Source organism: Microcaecilia unicolor, chromosome 6 (genome assembly GCF_901765095.1).
Source record: "Microcaecilia unicolor chromosome 6, aMicUni1.1, whole genome shotgun sequence".
In the NCBI taxonomy this organism is placed as follows: Eukaryota; Metazoa; Chordata; class Amphibia; order Gymnophiona; family Siphonopidae; genus Microcaecilia; species Microcaecilia unicolor.
In genome coordinates this window covers 328,331,420-328,349,658 of record NC_044036.1, presented here as the reverse complement: position 1 = coordinate 328,349,658, position 18,239 = coordinate 328,331,420, and the positions used below count along the sequence as shown (strand labels likewise).

At 43.8% G+C, this 18,239-nt stretch overlaps 1 protein-coding gene across 1 annotated transcript in view; it reads left to right on the top strand.

Moving 5' to 3' along the window:
• Positions 1-929: 929 nt before the first annotated feature.
• ERN1 (endoplasmic reticulum to nucleus signaling 1) overlaps positions 930-18,239 on the top strand; it is a 164,255-nt gene continuing 146,945 nt past the window's right edge. The window contains exon 1 of the mRNA XM_030208417.1: positions 930-1,085. Coding sequence (XP_030064277.1) covers positions 996-1,085 — 90 coding nt within the window. The 5' untranslated portion in view covers positions 930-995. The remainder of the gene's footprint in view (positions 1,086-18,239) is intronic.

Genomic DNA, 18,239 nt, shown 5'->3' with positions numbered 1-18,239 from the left:
ATGCCACTACCTTCTCTTTAATGAGCACGCAGTTATGGAATGCACTACCTACAGACCTGAAAACGAAATAACCATCTTTCACAAAGCTCTGAAGACATACCTCTTCAACAAAGCCTACAACGAGAACCGATAACCTCACTAATCCACCTCACCAATCTACTTAGTTATGAAAACCCACCTTCTATAACTACCCTAATCACTCCCTTCCTCTTCCCTACTTAATCTCGGCACAATACTAACTGTATCTGATACCCTAGACTGACAATGTTATTAAAACTATGTAAGCCACATCGAGCCTGCAAATAGGTGGGAAAATGTGGGATACAAATGCAATAAATAATAATAAGTAATACTATGGGGCAACGGGGGGCCTGGGCCCCCTGTCTACAACCCTCTCAACCCTCCCGCCGCCAACTGTCTGTTACCTTTGCTGATGGGGGACCCTAGCCCCCACCCTCCCCCCTTGCCAGCTGAAGTCTTCTTCCTTCAGTTTGGTTTCTGAGTCTGAGGTCATGCACAGCCTTGCTAAAAAACGGATCAGTGTGTGCCCAAAACCTGCCCCTACACTACTGCAAGCCATTTTTCAGCGCACCTTTGTAAAAGGACCCTGTAATGATGTGAATGGGAAGAAGTGTGAGGTCAACATTGTGTAGAATATATATATTTTTTTATCAAAATGTATCATTGGGAGGTTGCAATAAAGAAATGTAAGAAAAGAGTAGAAGCGGGGGTCCGTGTGCTTTATCCTGGCGTCTAGTCTGCCCCCTTGTGAATACTGTCACGTTCAGCTGCTAGTGCGATTGGTCATGTGGTTACTTGGCCGCTGTACAGCGCTGTGTACACTCGCGTAGCGGCTGCTGTGGCTTAATTAGAGCTCCGCCCTTAGACTGGAGCCGGTACCGCCCCGCCCCCTCCCCCGGAGGCGGGCACAGCACAGGCCGCCGGCGGCGGCGGGGCAGAGCGACGGGCACCGAGCTGCGGCGTGGACTGGCAGCATGGGGTGGCGGCGGTGGTCCCGGTACCGGGGGCCGCCGGGCTCCCCGCTGCTCCTCCTCCTCCTCCTGCTGCTGGGAACCGAGTGGAAGGTGAGTTCCGGGCTCGGCCCAGAGTCTCTGTGTGTTTTCTAGATCCACAGTGCGGTGGCGACAGCTTTGGTCCCGGGACTCCAGGCTGCCGGATTCTCTGCTCCCCCCCCCCCTCCTCTCGGGAGCAGGACAAGGGGACCGAACCAGGCCCAGGCCGCAGAAAGAGCGGCGTTGATGGCCCAGAACTGGCCTGGCCCGGTCCTTTTCCCGTTGATGTTGCGTCAGGTTCTTGCACTATTTCGGGGATTTTCCTGTGGTGAGTCTAGTGCACGTGTTGGAGCAGCAGCTTGGAAGAAGCAATGGGGCACTTAGCAAGTGAGACGCCCCCGATCCCTCGATCCACGGTCTGTGCCCCAATCCCTGCTCCTCGCCCCGTCCTTTGGCCAGGCGCTGTCACTCCCCGTCCTAGTTTCCCAGTGACCTGTCCTGCCACTTTCCCGATAAGGGCTTCTCTTGTTCAGATTTTCAAGTGTAGGGCTGAATCTAAATATTGTGGAAGGTGCCAGGGAGCGTGGGGAACGGCAGGATATGTGCTGTGCCCTGCCTATTGCCTTAAACCCTTCCTGGAGGTAATTATTAGGTCCTGTACTTGTTCCGTCTTCGGCACTTCTCGGTAGACCAGTGCCACTCCTGTCGGGGTTAATTTGGGGGCTGTTGTAGAACCTGTTGAGATCTAGGTTGACAACTCAGTAGATACATTTTACATGGCTTGGTCTAGTGCAATTCAGGGAGGTCTTTAGGCTGGGGTTAATTACAAGCCCAGATTTAGTATTAAACAAGTTTTACAAACAGAGTCTAGTTTTCTTGTTTCTGTGGGTTGATGGAGAGTGGGGGTGTGTGGGGGGTTTGTTTTGTTTTTGGGTTATTGGTTTCCAAACTAGTATTGCATCTTTACCAAGAGTTTGTGGGTGTGCTTGCAACTACTGAACAGGTTTAAACAATGCAGCTTAAACAGCAAAAGAATAAATTCATTTTATAGACATGCTTAATGTTGTTTTTCTATATAAAAAAAAGCTGCATTTTGGATTTCACAGTGCCTTCAGAAAAGCAGCTCTCTGATTAGTTGTTGTTGTTTGTGGATTATTTTGAAAGTTTTTATAGTGCGTCTGTCTTAATTGGGGGGGGGGGAACGGGGAAGACCAGCCAACTTTGGTCTGTGGTTCTAGCATTTTTTTATTCTTACGGCCTGTGATATAAAATTCAGGATGCTGCTGATGTTATAGGGAAGAACTAGTCTAGAAAAAGCTGCCTTTGATTTTAGGAGGCAGAGCACTACTCCTCCGTGACTGCTTGTCATTGACTCTGAAAACCAGGCTCCTCTGGGCATGTGCCAGGAAAGCCCCTTCTGCGGGAGGTAATGCAGACAAAAATAAAACAGTAACGGAATTAAAGAATGTGTGGGATAAATATAAAAGATTCCTACGTAGAGAATGGAATCGAATCAAAACTTAGCTTAGGCGGCAAGGGCAGTGCAGGATAGTCTAATATGGTCCGTGCCCCGATTACGGCTAGACAGATCTGGTTGGCAACCCCAGGAGTTGAAAATTAAGCCATTGCTGGACACCTTCTACAGTCTGTGCCCTGAAAATGGCAAGGACAGATCAAAATCAAGTATGCGTATGTTATGTCATATACTAGGATTTGATCTTGTTCGATCTCTTCAGCTTGGAGAAAAGACAGCTCAGGGGAGATATGATAGAGGTCTATAAAATAATGAGTGGAATGGAACAGGTAGATGTTAATCGCTTGTTTACTCTTTCCAAAAGTACTAGGACTAGGGGGCACGCAAAGAAGCTACAAAGTAGTAAATTTAAAATGAACCAGAGAAAATATTTCTTCACTCTGTGTAATTAAACTCTGGAATTTATTGCCAGACAATGTAGTAAAAGCAGTTAGCTTAGCAGGGTTTAAAAAAAGGTTTGGATAGCTTCCTAAAAGAAAAGTCCATAAGCCGTTATTAAAATGACTTGGGGAAAATCCACTGCGTATTTCTAGGATAAACAGCATACAAACACAAACAATAGCAAGAAAAGCACAGCTTGGGCCTTCAGGATTGAGATAAGTAGAGTCCTTTAATTCTCAGAAAAGACCTGACACGGGCCGTGTTTCGGCGTACAAACACCTGCCTCGGGGGTTCGGATAGTTCTTATAGATCTTGCCAGGTATTTGTGACCTGGATTGGCCACTGTTGGAAACAGGATATCGGGCTTGATGGACCTTTGGTCTGTCCCAGTATGGCAATACTTACGTACTTATGACAAACTGGATGGGCTGTGCAGGCCTTTATCTGCTGTCATCTACTATGTTTCTAGGCTGAGGGGACGATATGATAGAAGTGTATAAAATAATGAGTGGAATGGATCGGGTGGATGTGAAGCGACTGTTCACGCTATCCAAAAATACTAGGACTAGAGGGCATGAGTTGAAGCTACAGTGTGGTAAATTTAAAACGAATCGGAGAAAATTTTTCTTCACCCAACGTGTAATTAGACTCTGGAATTCGTTGCCGGAGAACGTGGTACGGGCGGTTAGCTTGACGGAGTTTAAAAAGGGGTTAGATAGATTCCTAAAGGACAAGTCCATAGACCGCTATTAAATGGACTTGGAAAAATTCCGCATTTTTAGGTATAACTTGTCTGGAATGTTTTTACGTTTGGGGAGCGTGCCAGGTGCCCTTGACCTGGATTGGCCACTGTCGGTGACAGGATGCTGGGCTAGATGGACCTTTGGTCTTTCCCAGTATGGCACTACTTATGTACTTATGTACTTATGAAAGAGCAACCCCACTGCTTTAAATGCTACACTGGCTTCCAATCAAGGCAAGATTATTTTTCAAAACTAGCACCGTCATTTTCAAAATTCTGTTGGCAAGTTTCCTGAATATATGCTAGATCTGATTGAACTTTCCCTGAGAAATGCAAGCCCAGAAACCAGAGGCTACCTACGTCTTCATTTACCCAACTGTAGAAATATAATTTACAAAACCATCTACATGGCTGGATTTAGTTATCTGGGCTCCAACTGGTGGAACTCAATACCCAAAGCCAGGGCCGCCCAGAGGGGGGACAAAATTCCCCGGGCCTCCGGGGGGGGGGGGGGGTCGGTGTCGCAGTCCCCTCCACCCTTGGAGGGTGGCACACAGGGAGGGAAGGCCCGAAGGGAGGCGATCTGTAGACTGCCGCTGCTGCGCTTCTTTCACGCGGAGCGAGGTCGAGGTGAGGCGCTATGATTTGAATTCAGGGGGATCCAGCCCGGTGGTGGACGGAGGGGGGGGTGGCGGGGGCTGACTTGCCCCAGCTCAGTCTCTTGGCAGCCCTGCCCAAGGCCACAAGAAGCATTGCTAACTATCTTCAATTCAGAAAAGAACTGAAGACCTACCTTTTCAGGGAATTCTATAGGTGACTTCACACGATAATGATGTTCCACACCACTTTGTAACTGTAATAAATCACTGTAAATTGTAAGCCACATTGAACCCAAAACTTGTTTTTGGATAACAGTGGGATACATGAATGAATGAATAAATAAATATGCAGCCCTGACAGCAATTCCTGAGAGTTCAAAGTCAGTATCCTTTAGTGACTGAGTGAACCAGGATATAATTGGAATAATAATGGGACCTGCCTTTGCAACAAAACCTTAACTTAGGAAACAAGTGAAATATTTTTTGTTGGCACTTTTCTCCTGCTTGGGCCCCTGTCTTCACTAGCCTTCATTCCCAGCTGTTTCTGTCACCTTATTTCTCTGTCATTGCAACAAAAACCTTCAGCCAAGGATCATGCAAGAGGCGTCCTTCTGGAATGCAATAATACGGCCTTTGCATGTAGCCTTTAATTTAAGAATTTCTAGTCCTTTACATGCCACTGACCGTATGAAGCAGATTACACTGATTAAAATGGGATCGAATTAATATACAGTAAGATATTGCATCAGATTAAAACTTATACAATCAACAACAAAACAAATCAGACATAAAACATAATATAATTTATTTATTTGTTACATTTGTATCCCACATTTTCCCACCTATTTGCAGGCTCAATGTGGCTTAAGTATAACTGTGAAGGTGTTCACCAATTCCGGTATGAACAAATGCAAGGTAATGATAGGTAGAATAAGGTTCGTATGTGAACAGACGCGTTAGGGAATCGTAGTGAGGAAGAGTTACTTTATATCCATTGCGAGCTATAGTATCGAAGAGCCTTTGTACTATCCATCTGAGCTTGTGCTTCAACCCCCCCCCCCCCCCCATTGAATGAAGCAAAGAATCATGTGTCAAGTTGAGAAAATATTGTAAATAATTTGATTCTACCTTCGTCTCCTGTGGGGACGTGTTCTACTAAAAGAACAGCCCGTCATAGTGACTTGTAAAGCCGTGCGACGTGGGAATCGATATGTTTTGTGCTTGACTAGAACATGATGGGCTTTTAGAAGTGCTGTTCACGAGTGATGTGCATATTTCATCCTATCTACATCCTGCCTTTCTAAAATCAGGATTTAGACATGATAGCAAGGGGACTTAGTGTCTGAGGTGTGTTGGGCAGGGCAAAAGGGTACAGGTGCGTTTCCTAGTTCAGAAGGGGAATGTGCATTTGTCCACTGACATAAGTGTCGGGATTTAAACCTGCTCTGAGGGACGTCTAAATTTTGGAAAGTTGCTTGTTTTTTTGTAATGCTGTACTGGAGGGAGTAGGTTAGTCATTCCTTTATCTCTCGATGTTTTTGATCTCCTCTGAAAGCAATATGGGCAGGGGATATCGGACTCCGTAATAGCTGTTGAAAAGATACACGTGTGTTGGTATTTCAGAACATGGAAAATAAACCAGCAGATCAATATAACATCAAAAGGATTTTATTGATACCATATATCAGAAAGTTGCCCGACACAGGCTGTGTTTCGTCCAAAGGGGCTGCGTCAGGGGCTAAAATAGACAAACACATGAAATTACAAATATAAAATATAAAAATAAGATATATATAAAACATAGACAAAGATCATCCACATTATATAAAAAATGTAAATATATAAACAAAATATTAATAAATACAAAAAACATAAATTATCCACATAATCATCACATCGCTATACCCACTTGCAAAATTGATAAAAGAAGTATATTTATATGGTTGCAGCAAATTAAATATCACTCGTTTATCCAGGCACAATAAATCTTCAATAGGACCAAGCAGAAATATCCCAAATGACTAATGTCAACAACCAGTCCTAATTTTCTTATAATCTTCTTTTCAGAACCCCATCTCTACTACAATACTATAAACTTTATCATGATAAAGTTTATAGTATTGTAGTAGAGATGGGGTTCTGAAAAGAAGATTATAAGAAAATTAGGACTGGTTGTTGACATTAGTCATTTGGGATGCAGCAAATTAAAGGCACTTATTCAAACATGTAAATGAATACTAAAAACATAAACATATATAATCAAATAATATAAGAATGAAAATAGGACACATATACCTAAAGTAGATCCTTCTTTTAGAGACAACTATTTTTAAAAAAATAATAAAAATACAAATATAAAAATATCACTCAAAGACAATAATAAGAATGTAAAAATAATGAAAAAAATAAAATAAAAAAAATAATATAATATATTGGGCCTGTGTCGGGCAACTTTCTGATATACGGTATCATTAATAAAATCCTTTTGATGTTATATTGATCTGCTGGTTTATTTTCCACGTTGGAATTTGCAGATCGCTTGCCTTGTTGTTTTTTGGGTATTTCAAAACATACATGTTTAAGTGACCCTGTTTATTTTGGTTGTTTGTGGTTCTAAAACAGATGCTCCTGCTGCACATCTGTTTCTTAAAGTAGTTTAGAAAAGGCTTTACGTAAGCAGATCCTGTTCTAAAATACGAGTGGACTGTGAGACATCCCGACCTTTTTCAGCTTCTCGCTAAGATTTTCAGGCAAAGCAGTTTAAGATAAAAAGCCCATGTGGCTTAGCCAGTCTCTTATCTGCTGTCATTGTTTTAGGTTTCTGAGACGTGGAGGGGCATTTTGGATATGACGTCTAAGTCCGACTGAATAGCAAAGAAGGTCATTTTCAAGAAAGAAAAACGTCTGTCTTTTGTTTTCGAAAATAGAAGGTTTTGTGATTTGGATGTTTTTATTTTTTGGTCCATTTTCGAGAAAACAAAAATGCACAAAATCAAGCCATTGGGATGTAGGAGGAGCCAACATTTTTAGTACACTGGTCCCCCTGACATCCTAGGAAAGCAATAGGGCACCCTAGGGGGCACTGCAGTGGACTTCATAAAATGCTCCCAGGTACACATCACACCATTGCTCCCTTACTTGGTCTGCTGAGCCCCCCAAAACCCACTTCCTCCAACTGTACACCACTACCATAGGCCTTCTGGGTGAAGGGGGCACCTGTATGTGGGTACAGTGGGTTTTGGAGGACTCACAGTTTCCTCCACAAGTGTAACAGGTAGGGGGGGAGGTATGGGCCTGGGTCCACCTCTCTGCAGTGCACTGCACCCACCACTATTTTTTATTTTATTTTATTTTTGTTACATTTGTACCCTGCGCTTTCATGGCAGGCTCAATGCGGCTTACATGGGGCAATGGAGGGTTAAGTGACTTGCCCAGAGTCACAAGGAGCTGCCTGTGCCTGAAGTGGGAATCGAACTCAGTTCCTCAGGACCAAAGTCCACCACCCTAACCACTAGGCCACTCCTCCACTGTTGCTACTATTTGAGATTCTACATGGAATGTTGCTATTCCACTAGCAACATTCCATGTAGAAGTCGGCCCTTGCAGATCACCAATGTGGCCGCGCAGGCTTCTGCTTCTGTGAGTATGACGTCCTGCACATACGGACGTCAGACTCACAGAAACAGAAGCCTGCGCAGCCTTCTACATGGAATGTTGCTAGTGGAATAGCAACATTCCATGTAGAATCTCCAATAGTAGCAACATTCCATGTAGAATCTCCAATAGTATCTATTTTATTTTTGTTACATTTGTACCCTGCGCTTTCCCACTCATGGCAGGCTCAATGCGGCTTACATGGGGCAAGGAGCAGCCTGTGCCTGAAGTGAGAATCAAACTCAGTTCCTCAGTTCCACAGGACCAAAGTCCACCACCCTAACCACTAGACCACCCCTCAGGACCAAAGTCCACCACCCTAAGCACTAGGCCACTCCTCCACTGTTGAGATTCTACATGGAATGTTGCTATTCCACTAGCAACATTCCATGTAGAAGTCGGCCCTTGCAGATCACCAATGTGGCCGCGCAGGCTTCTGCTGGACGTCAGACTCGCAGAAACAGAAGCCTGCGCAGCCTCCTACATGGAATGTTGCTGGAGGAATAGCAACATTCCATGTAGAATCTCCAATAGTAGCAACATTCCATGTAGAATCTCCAATAGTATCTATTTTATTTTTGTTACATTTGTTCTCTGCGCTTTCCCACTCATGGCAGGCTCAATGCGGCTTACATGGGGCAATGGAGGGTTAAGTGACTTGCCCAGAGTCACAAGGAGCTGCCTGTGCCTGAAGTGGGAATCGAACTCAGTTCCTCAGGACCAAAGTCCACCACCCTAACCACTAGGCCACTCCTCCACACTAGAGTATTCCAGGGACCTGCATGCTGTTCTAATGAACCCGAATATAACATCTGAGGCTGGCAAGTTATTCATCACATTTTTGGGGGGTGGGCGGAGGTTAGTGACCACTGAGGGAATAAGGGGAGGTCATCCCTGATTCCCTCCAGTGGTCATCTGGTTATTTAGGGCACCTTTTTGTGCCTTATTCATTATAAAAACAGGTCTAGCTCAAAACGTCTTAGTTTTAGTCGTGGAGGTTTTTGTTTTCTTCCATTATGGCCGAAAAACATTTAAGTCTCAGGAATGCCCAAGTCCCGCCCTGAACACGCCCCCTCGAGATATGGACACACTTCTGACGGACTTCAAAGAAAAACGTCTAAACATTGGTTTCGAAAATACTGATTTGGGCATTTTTGTGAGGAAAAACGTCCAAATGCTGCTTTATGCCACTTTTTAGACGTCCTTCTGTTTTGAAAATGAGCCCAAAAGTGTATCAGAACTCGTAGGATAATTGTGTATTACATGAACCTTACCATAAGAATCAATTTGAACATAATTGACGGAGGCATGCGGTACCATAGAGACTAACCAGTTTATTGAGCCGTGAGCTTTCAAAGATTAGGATTAAATTCATCGAATTGGTCCTTGAAAACTCTGGCCTCAATGAATTGGTTAGTCATAAGGTGCTATCTGCTTCTGTCAATTTTGTTACACCAGATTAACACATCTCTTTTAAAATGTGAACATTCTTCACAACAAGCATAAGAATATCGGGCAAAACAGTTTAAATTGAACCCTTTCCAATCTAAGGAGTCTAGTTACCCTGTTCGAACATGTAGGATAAATTACCGTATTTTTCGGACTATAAGACGCACTTTTTTCCCCCAAAATTTGGAAGGAAAATGGGGGGTGCGTCTTATAGTCCGAAGGTAGCGATTCCGGATCGCCCTCCACCCGAGTTCGGGATCGCCCTCCCCTACTCACGTCAGCGATGTTCCCTGGTGGTCTAGTGACTTCGGGGCAGGAAAGAGCCCCCTCTTTCCTGCCCAGTGCGCTGCTCTCCGTCCTCCTCCGTCCTCCTGTATGCTGCCTGACGGTCTCGGCGAGATTCAAAATGGCCGCCAAGACTCTCGGCGGCCATTTTGAATATCGCCGAGACCGTCAGGCAGCATACAGGAGGACGGAGGAGGACGGAGAGCAGCGCGCTGGGCAGGAAAGAGGGGGCTCTTTCCTGCCCCGACATCACTAGACCACCAGGGAACATCGCTGACATGAGTAGGGGAGGGCGATCCCGAACTCGGACAAGATGCACCGGAGCACATAGGTTTTAGAGGAGGGAAAAAGGAAAAATTTTATTTTTCCTATTTCCCTCCTCTAAAACCTAGGTGCGTCTTATGGTCCGGTGCGTCTTATAGTCCGAAAAATACAGTAATACTTGGTTAAGGCTTAACCGTTTGGGTCTCGATGTTGTACAAGGACTGTATCATCTGCAGCACTGTCTAGCCCAAGCAGCTGACCAGACCAATTTATTTCGTTTTTAATCATCTTGATGTTTACGTTTTTCTCTAAACGCATTTCTGTCTACTTATCCCTCTAATGACACAAGAGTGGAGGAGTGGCCTAGTGGTTAGGGTGGTGGACTTTGGTCCTGAGGAACTGAGTTCCATTCCCATTTCAGGCACAGGCAGCTCCTTGTGACTCTGGGCAAGTCACTTAACCCTCCATTGCCCCATGTAAGCCGCATTGAGCCTGCCATGAGTGGGAAAGCGCAGGGTACAAATGTAACAAAAATAAAATAGATACTATTGGAGATTCTACATGGAATGTTGCTACTATTGGAGATTCTACATGGAATGTTGCTATTCCACTAGCAACATTCCATGTAGAAGCCTGCGCGGCCGCATTGCTGATCTGCAAGGGCCGACTTCTACATGGAATGTTGCTAGTGGAGGAGTAGCCTAGTGGTTAGTGCAGTGGATTTTGATCCTGGGGAACTGAGTTCAATTCCTACTGCAGTTCCTTGTGACTCTGGGCAAGTCACTTAACCCTCCATTGCCCCAGGTACAAATAAGTACCTGTATACAATATGTAAGCCGCATTGAGCCTGCCATGAGTGGGAAAGCGTGGGGTACAAATGTAACAAAAAAAAAAAAGAGAGAGTATATTTAATACATAGAAATTGGTGTAGAGAAAGGAACTGCGGTGTCGGCACTTGGGCGAGCACTCATGTCTGTATTCTGAGTTGAGGTTTGGTAGTTTCAGTTAGGGCCAGTTTAACCATCAGCTAGAGCAGGTGGTTGCCTAGGTGGCAGCAGCTTTTGGAGGTCATTAAACCAAGACGATAGGTCCTGAGTGTTAGTGCTTGAGAAAGGTGAACAGTTTTCATAACAGCTATTTACCAGGTAAATGGACATTTCCCTCGTTTGTGTGTTTGTATAATAAAAACCACACATTTAAAAGTTATGATGTCCTAGTGTGTTTTACGGAATTGTTTTGGGAGGGGTGGTGTTGGGTGAATCTAATCAAATTCTCAGGGGTCGGGAAGTTAATTGAGGGGGTTGAAGGCTGAAGGTTTGTTGAGGCCCATATTTTATTTAAGCTTTGTTTGTTTGTTTTTTAAAGTTTGGTGATGCACCTGAGGGTTTTTCTTTTACGTTTCAACTTTTAGATGGCGGACATAGTGAACATTTAATTTTGTCTCTTCTGTTGTTGAAGGGAGTGAAGTTTAAATCTGCCCATGAAAGGTCTTTTAGTTATGGTGCAATTAGTATCTGGAATTCTTTACCTTTTAACATTTGTCTAATTGTGACTTATATGGAATTTAGAAGCTGAAAGCACATTTTTTTTTACCAAGTTTATATATACTGATTGTTGTTTTTTAAAATGTTTTAAGTCAATTTTGAGACCATATCAGCAAATATAACAATATACAACAGATAGTCAAATGGTCAACAATTTTCCAACATTAACCTTCTCTCCCTCCCTCTACCAGACCCCCATATCTCAAATCTGTAGCAGGTATGCTGAAACAAGAGGCCTGTACTCTGATGACCTCCCAGATATTGCTGGTTTGATCATATATATATATATATATACACACGCTATCTTGACTGCACTGTGGTACTTGAGTCACTCAGTGCATTGAGGATACCACTCTGTGATTGTTAATTTTTATGTATGTTATTTCATTTAAGATTGTAGATATGATGATATTGTTTCCTGTTTTGAACCTGATTGATTAGGGATTTGACAGGATACAAATCCTGTTATAACACAACAATTTAATAAAGGTCTGGTCAAAAGTAAACATTTGTTTAGGGAAAAACCTTCCTCTCTAGGTTTACGGAGAGCTTTGTTGCATCGCCATGGTCTAGTTTGGTGGAAAAAGGGTTGTCACTGTAATATGGTGGCCTGCCTGTGGGAAAATGATTTTGAAAACACAGCAGGTATTCTGTGCTGAGCTACCCTGCTTACAGCACAGTAAGGAGAAAGGGACTTGATATGCTGCCTTTCTGTGGTTTTTGCAACTACATTCATAGTATATACAGGTATTTATTTGTACCTGGGGCAATGGAGGGTTAAGTGACTTGCCCAGAGTCACAAGGAGCTGCAGTGGGAATTGAACTGAATCCCCCAGGATCAAAGTCCACGGCACTAACCACTAGGCTACTCCTCCACTAGCAACATGCCATCTAGAATCTCAAATAGTAGCAACATTCCATGTAGAATCTCCAATAGTAGCAACAGAATCTTCAATAGCAGCAACATTCCACGTAGAATCTCAAATAGGGAAAGGGAAGTGGGACTTGATATACCACCTTTCTGTGGTTTTTGCGGTTTACATAGTGTGTGTGTAAATATGTGTGTGTGTGTGTGTATATATATATATATATATATATACACACACACACACATACCGGGGCAGTGGAGCTGCAGTGGGATTCGAACCCAGTTCCCCAGGATCAAAGTCCGCTGCACTAACCACTAGGTTACTCCTCCAGGGAAATGGGACTTGATATACCGCCTTTCTGTTGGGTTTACAGGTACTTATTTGTACCAAGGGCAATGGAGGGTTGAGTGACTTGCCCAGAGTCAAAAGGAGCGTCAGTGGGAATCGAACCCAGTTCCTCAGGATCAAAGTCCGCTGCACTAACCACTAGGCTACTCATCTACTCAGTATCCTGCCATTAGATCTTTCTTAGTGGCTAACCTCTATTTGTATAATGTAACCTGGAATTTCATGCCATGCTCTTTGAATAAGCACAATAGCCTTCATGTTCCTTGAGTGCACGGAGGATTTGAAGTGCGGCGCCATGGCCTGGAACAAAGATGGTTTTAAACGTTCTGTGCTGTAGCTGCTTCAGTCCAATTTATAGAGGCAAGTTTTCATTTGTTTCACTTTTGTATTCTGCTTATCTCCACAATCCTATGCAGGGAACAATCAACATAAAAATTACAAACCCTACACAGAGAGAACTTATAGTAATTCTGATGATATCACAGTTATCTTTACCAGGAATCAGTAGGCTTCTAATTATTAACATTGTTTGGGAAAGTCGCTCTGAACAAGCAGGTTTTTTTTTTTTTTTTTACTTTTTATCTGTTGCCCAATATAATGTGAGGGAAAGAGCACTCCAGGTCTGCTGTGGCCGGTGAGAGAATCCTGGGATGTATACTGTACCTTATGTTCAGGGTTGGCATAAGCATTAGGTGGTCACCTGTTACCACTTACCATTTCTATAGTGCTACTAGACATAAGCAGCGCAGTCCCTGCTTGACAGAGCTTACAATCGAATCAAGACACAAACAGGACAAAGGGTAGCAAGATTCCGGAATCCCAAAGAGTCGCAACATTCCATGCAGAATCTCAGAGTAACAAGATTCCGGAATCCCAAAGAGTAACAAGATTCCGGAATCCCAATCAGTACTACTGCTTATTATTTCTATAGTGATACTAGATGTACACAGCACTGTACACTGAAAATGAAGAGACAGTCCCTGCTCAACAGAGCTTACAATCTAATCAAGACACAAACGGGACAAATAAGGGATAAGGACAAAGGGTAGCAAGATTCCGGAATCCCAAAGAGTAGCAAGATTCCGGAATCCCAATCAGTACTACTGCTTATTATTTCTGTAGTGATACTAGATGTACACAGTGCTGTACACTGAAAATGAAGACAGTCCCTGCTCGACAGAGCTTACAATCTAATCAGAAAACAGGACAGATAAGGGAATTACTTAAGGTGGGAATGACACAACAGACATGGGTACTGAACAGTGAATAGGGGTTAGGAGTTAAAAGCAGCTTCTGGGGGCAGCTGCACTCAAAAGCAAAACAATAGTTTCTGACAGCCACACCAACCACTGGCATGCAGGTTTACCTAGAGGGAGTGTGGGCAGTTTTCACAGAGTCTATTTACCCAGGTAACTGACTATTAAAATGTGCTTTCATAGATAACATTTAATATATACACACACTAAACTGAGTTTGTTATTTAAAAGTAAGATGTCCAATTATGAGTTTTTACAGGATTGTTCTGGGAAGGGGGTGGTGTTAGGGTGATCATAATTGTTGCATTTATCAGGATCTCATGGGGAGGGGGCAACTACCTAAATGCTGACTGAGGAGAGGGTTGGGGGGCTCAAGGATGTAGGTTCGCCTAGGGAACCTTAAGCCAGGGGTGTCCACCCTCTCCTCGAGGGCTGCAGTCCAGTCAACTTTTCAGGTTTTCCCCAGTGAGAGTATTCATGAGATGTATTTGCATGCACTGGCTCCATTGCATTCAAATAGATCTTGTGCATATTCATTGGGGAAATCCTGAGAACCTGACTGGGCGATGGTCGAGGTCTGACACCCCTGCCCAGGGGCAGACTGACCAATCGGGCAGTGCCTGAGGGTCCAGAGGCTGTAGGGAGCCCAGAGGCTCTGGCTGGATGCCCGGATTCCCGGTGCGCTGCTGGTGATCTATGCCTCAGTGGGGGGAACATATTCTTTCCTGCCCAGCCCACTGGGCTGTCTCTATTCCCCCCCCCCCCCCCCACCCAGCACCACTGTATTTTAAAAATGGTGGCCGATACTCCCTGCGGAAGTCTTGCAAGATTGTCGAGCCCCCTGAGAAGTTCCGAGAGAAGAGGACATTTCTTTGGTAAGTGAACGCTATTTTGCTTTGTGCTTTGGGAATTTAAAGATTGGAGTTTAAAGGAGGAATTGTAGGTTAGGTGTTAGGCCAAAAAATTTGCTTTTTATATTTTTAATCAACTAATCTCCATAGTCTTTTCCACTTAGTTTTAAAAACTTTGTACCACAGCATTGATAGAATCTAGCAGGCACTGCAGGATCTAGTTTAGTATTAAGGGGGAATAAAAATAGAGAGAGAGAGGGAAAAGCAAGCAGGACCTAGTTTTAGTATTAAGGGGGGAATAAAAAGAGAGAGAGAGAAAAGCAAGCATCATTAAGTAGTTGCCATAGTGTACACTTTTATATTAGGCTAATATGCTTAATACTGTAGCAAGTTTTACATTATTGAAAAACTCAAAGACACTAAGATGGAGTCAGCAGTCCAGCAGCGAGAGGGGTGCTATTCAGTCTTTTGCATTGAGTGTCATATGTATGATTATCTCCCAGTTGGTGAGATGTCCTATGTGTGTGCCCGATGCAAAGAGCTCCTAGCTCTCAGAGAACGTGTCCGTTCTCTTGAGGCTAGAGTAGCAGACTTGGTGGAGCTGAGGGAGACAGAGAGGTACATAGAGGAGACCTACAGGGATGTTGTAGAGAAGTCCCACCTCCAGTCTGGTAGCCCCTGTGCTACCTTGGAGGAGGGAGGTCTCCTAGAAGGAGAGCATCACCCTGGTGAAGTAGGAAGTACTCCTGTAGCCAGGACAGGCCCACTAGGGGATTTACTATCCTCTCGCACTGGCGATATGTCTCCAAGTGCTGACCGGGAAGGAAAGGTTAGGACAGCTGTTGTAGTTGGTGATTCGATCATTAGGCATATAGATAGCTGGGTGGCTGGTGGACGTGAGGATCGCCTGGTGACTTGCTTCCTGGTACGAAGATGGTGGACCTCACGTGTCACTTAGATAGGATTTTAGATAGCGCTGGGGAGGAGCCGGCTGTCTTGGTACATGTGGGTGCCAGTGACATAGGAAAATGTGGGAGAGGGGTTCTGGAAGCCAAATTTAGGCTCTTAGGTAGAAAGCTCAAATCCAGATCCTCTAATGCTACCTGTTCCACGCGCAGGGCCCAAGAGACAGGCAGAGCTCCGGAGTCTCAACGAGTGGATGAGACGATGGTGCAGGGAGAAGGGTTTTAGATTTGTTAGGAACTGGGCAACATTTATTTATTTATTTATTGCATTTGTATCCCACATTTTCCCACCTCTTTTGCAGGCTCAATGTGGCTTACAATACATTATGAGTAGTGGAAGTACATTAAAAATAGACAGTTATTCTGGGGAACATTCTGAGGAAGGGGGAGCCTATTCCGAAAGGATGGGCTCCACCTTAACCAGGGTGGGACCAGGCTGCTGGCATCGGCGTTTAAAAAGGAGATAGAGCAGCTTTTAAACTAGAAACGGGGGGAAGGCCGACAGTCGCATAAAAGCACATGGTTCGGGATAAGGTATCTTTCAAAGATTTCACCAAAACAGGGAAGATAGGGTATCCGGATAGTGAGGTTGCAAAAGAGACCATAGTAGATCAGGAGGCATATTTTCAAAGCACTTAGCCTTCCAAAGTTCCCTAGGTTTCTATGGAACTTTGGAAGGCTAAGTGCTTTGAAAATATGCCCCCAGGTGTCCTTAAATAAAAAGATTGCAAATTAATACTGTCAAGTACTAAGCATCATGTAAATAGGAACAACAAACATACTTTGAAATGTCTCAGGGGCGTAGCCAGACAGGGGTCTGTGCTGGGACCGCTGCTTTTTAACATATTTATAAATGACCTAGAGATGGGAGTAACTAGTGAGGTATTTAAATTTGCTGATGACACAAAGTTATTTAAAGTCGTTAAATCGCGGGAGGATTGTGAAAAATTACAAGAGGACCTTACGAGACTGGGCGTCTAAATGGCAGGCGACATTTAATGTGAGCAAGTGCAAAGTGATGCATGTGGGAAAGAGGAACCCGAATTATAGCTACGTCATGCAAGGTTCCACGTTAGGAGTCACAGACCAAGAAAGGGTCGTTGATGATACGTTGAAACCTTTTGCTCAGTGTGCTGCTGCGGCTAAGAAAGCAAATAGAATGTTAGATATTATTAGGAAAGGAATGGAAAACAAAAATGGGGATGTTATAATGCCTTTGTATCGCTCCATGGTGCAACCGCACCTCGAATATTGTGTTCAATTCATGTCGCTGCATCTCAAAAAGATATAGTGGAATTAGAAAAGGTGCAGAGAAGGGCGACGAAAAGGATAAAGGGGGTGGGACGACTTCCCTATGAGGAAAGGCTAAATCGGCTAGGGCTCTTCAGCTTGGAGAAAAGGCGGCTGAGGAAAGATTTTATTTATTTATTTATTTGTTGCATTTGTATCCCACATTTTCCCACCTCTTTGCAGGCTCAATGTGGCTTATAATACATCGTGGATAGTGGAAATAAGAAGAAAATAGACATTTGGTATTACAGAAGGATTTTGGGTTGCACGGTAATGGAATACATGATAGTAATATAACAGAGGCATTATTAAACATCTCTGGATATATATATGTGGAGTTTCACATGTGTTGATCTTTGTGGTATATCTTGTCAAAGAGATGGGTCTTCAGTTGTTTGCGGAAGTTGGTCAGTTCATAGATTGCTTTTAGGTTGCATGGCAACACGTTCCAGAATTGCGTGGTCATATAGCAAAAGGTTGATGTGTGCATTAATTTGTATTTTTAACCTTTACAGTTGGGGAAATGAAGATTGAGGAATGGGCGGGATGATATTTTAGCATTCCTGGGTGGTAGGTCTATCAGGTCTGACATGTAGGCTGGGGCATCGCCATGGATTATTTTATGAACTAGGGTACATACTTTGAACGTGATGCGTTCTTTGAGTGGGAGCCAGTGTAGCTTCTCTCATAGGGGTTTTGCACTTTCGTATTTTGATTTTTCGAATACGAGTCTGGCTGCCGTGTTCTGTGATAGAGGTCTATAAAATAATGAGTGGAGTTGAACGGGAAGCGTCTGTTTGCGCTTTCCAAAAATACTAGGACTAGGGGGCATGCGATGAAGCTACAATGTAGTAAATTTAAAATGAATCGGAGAAAAATGTTTCTTCACTCAACGTATAATTAAACTCTGGAATTCGTTGCCAGAGAATGTGGTAAAGGCGGTTAGCTTAGCGGAGTTTAAAAAAAGGTCTGGACGGTTTCCTAAAGGAAAAGTCCATAGACCATTATTAAATGGACTTGGAGAGAATCCACTATTTCTGGGATAAGCAGTATAAAATATTTTGTACTTTTTTGGGATCTTGCCAGGTATTTGTGACCTGGATTGGCCACTGTTGGAAACAGGATTCTGGGCCTGATGGACCTTTAGTCTGTCCCAGTGTGGCAATACTTATGGCACTTACCTTTAGCTCTCTAG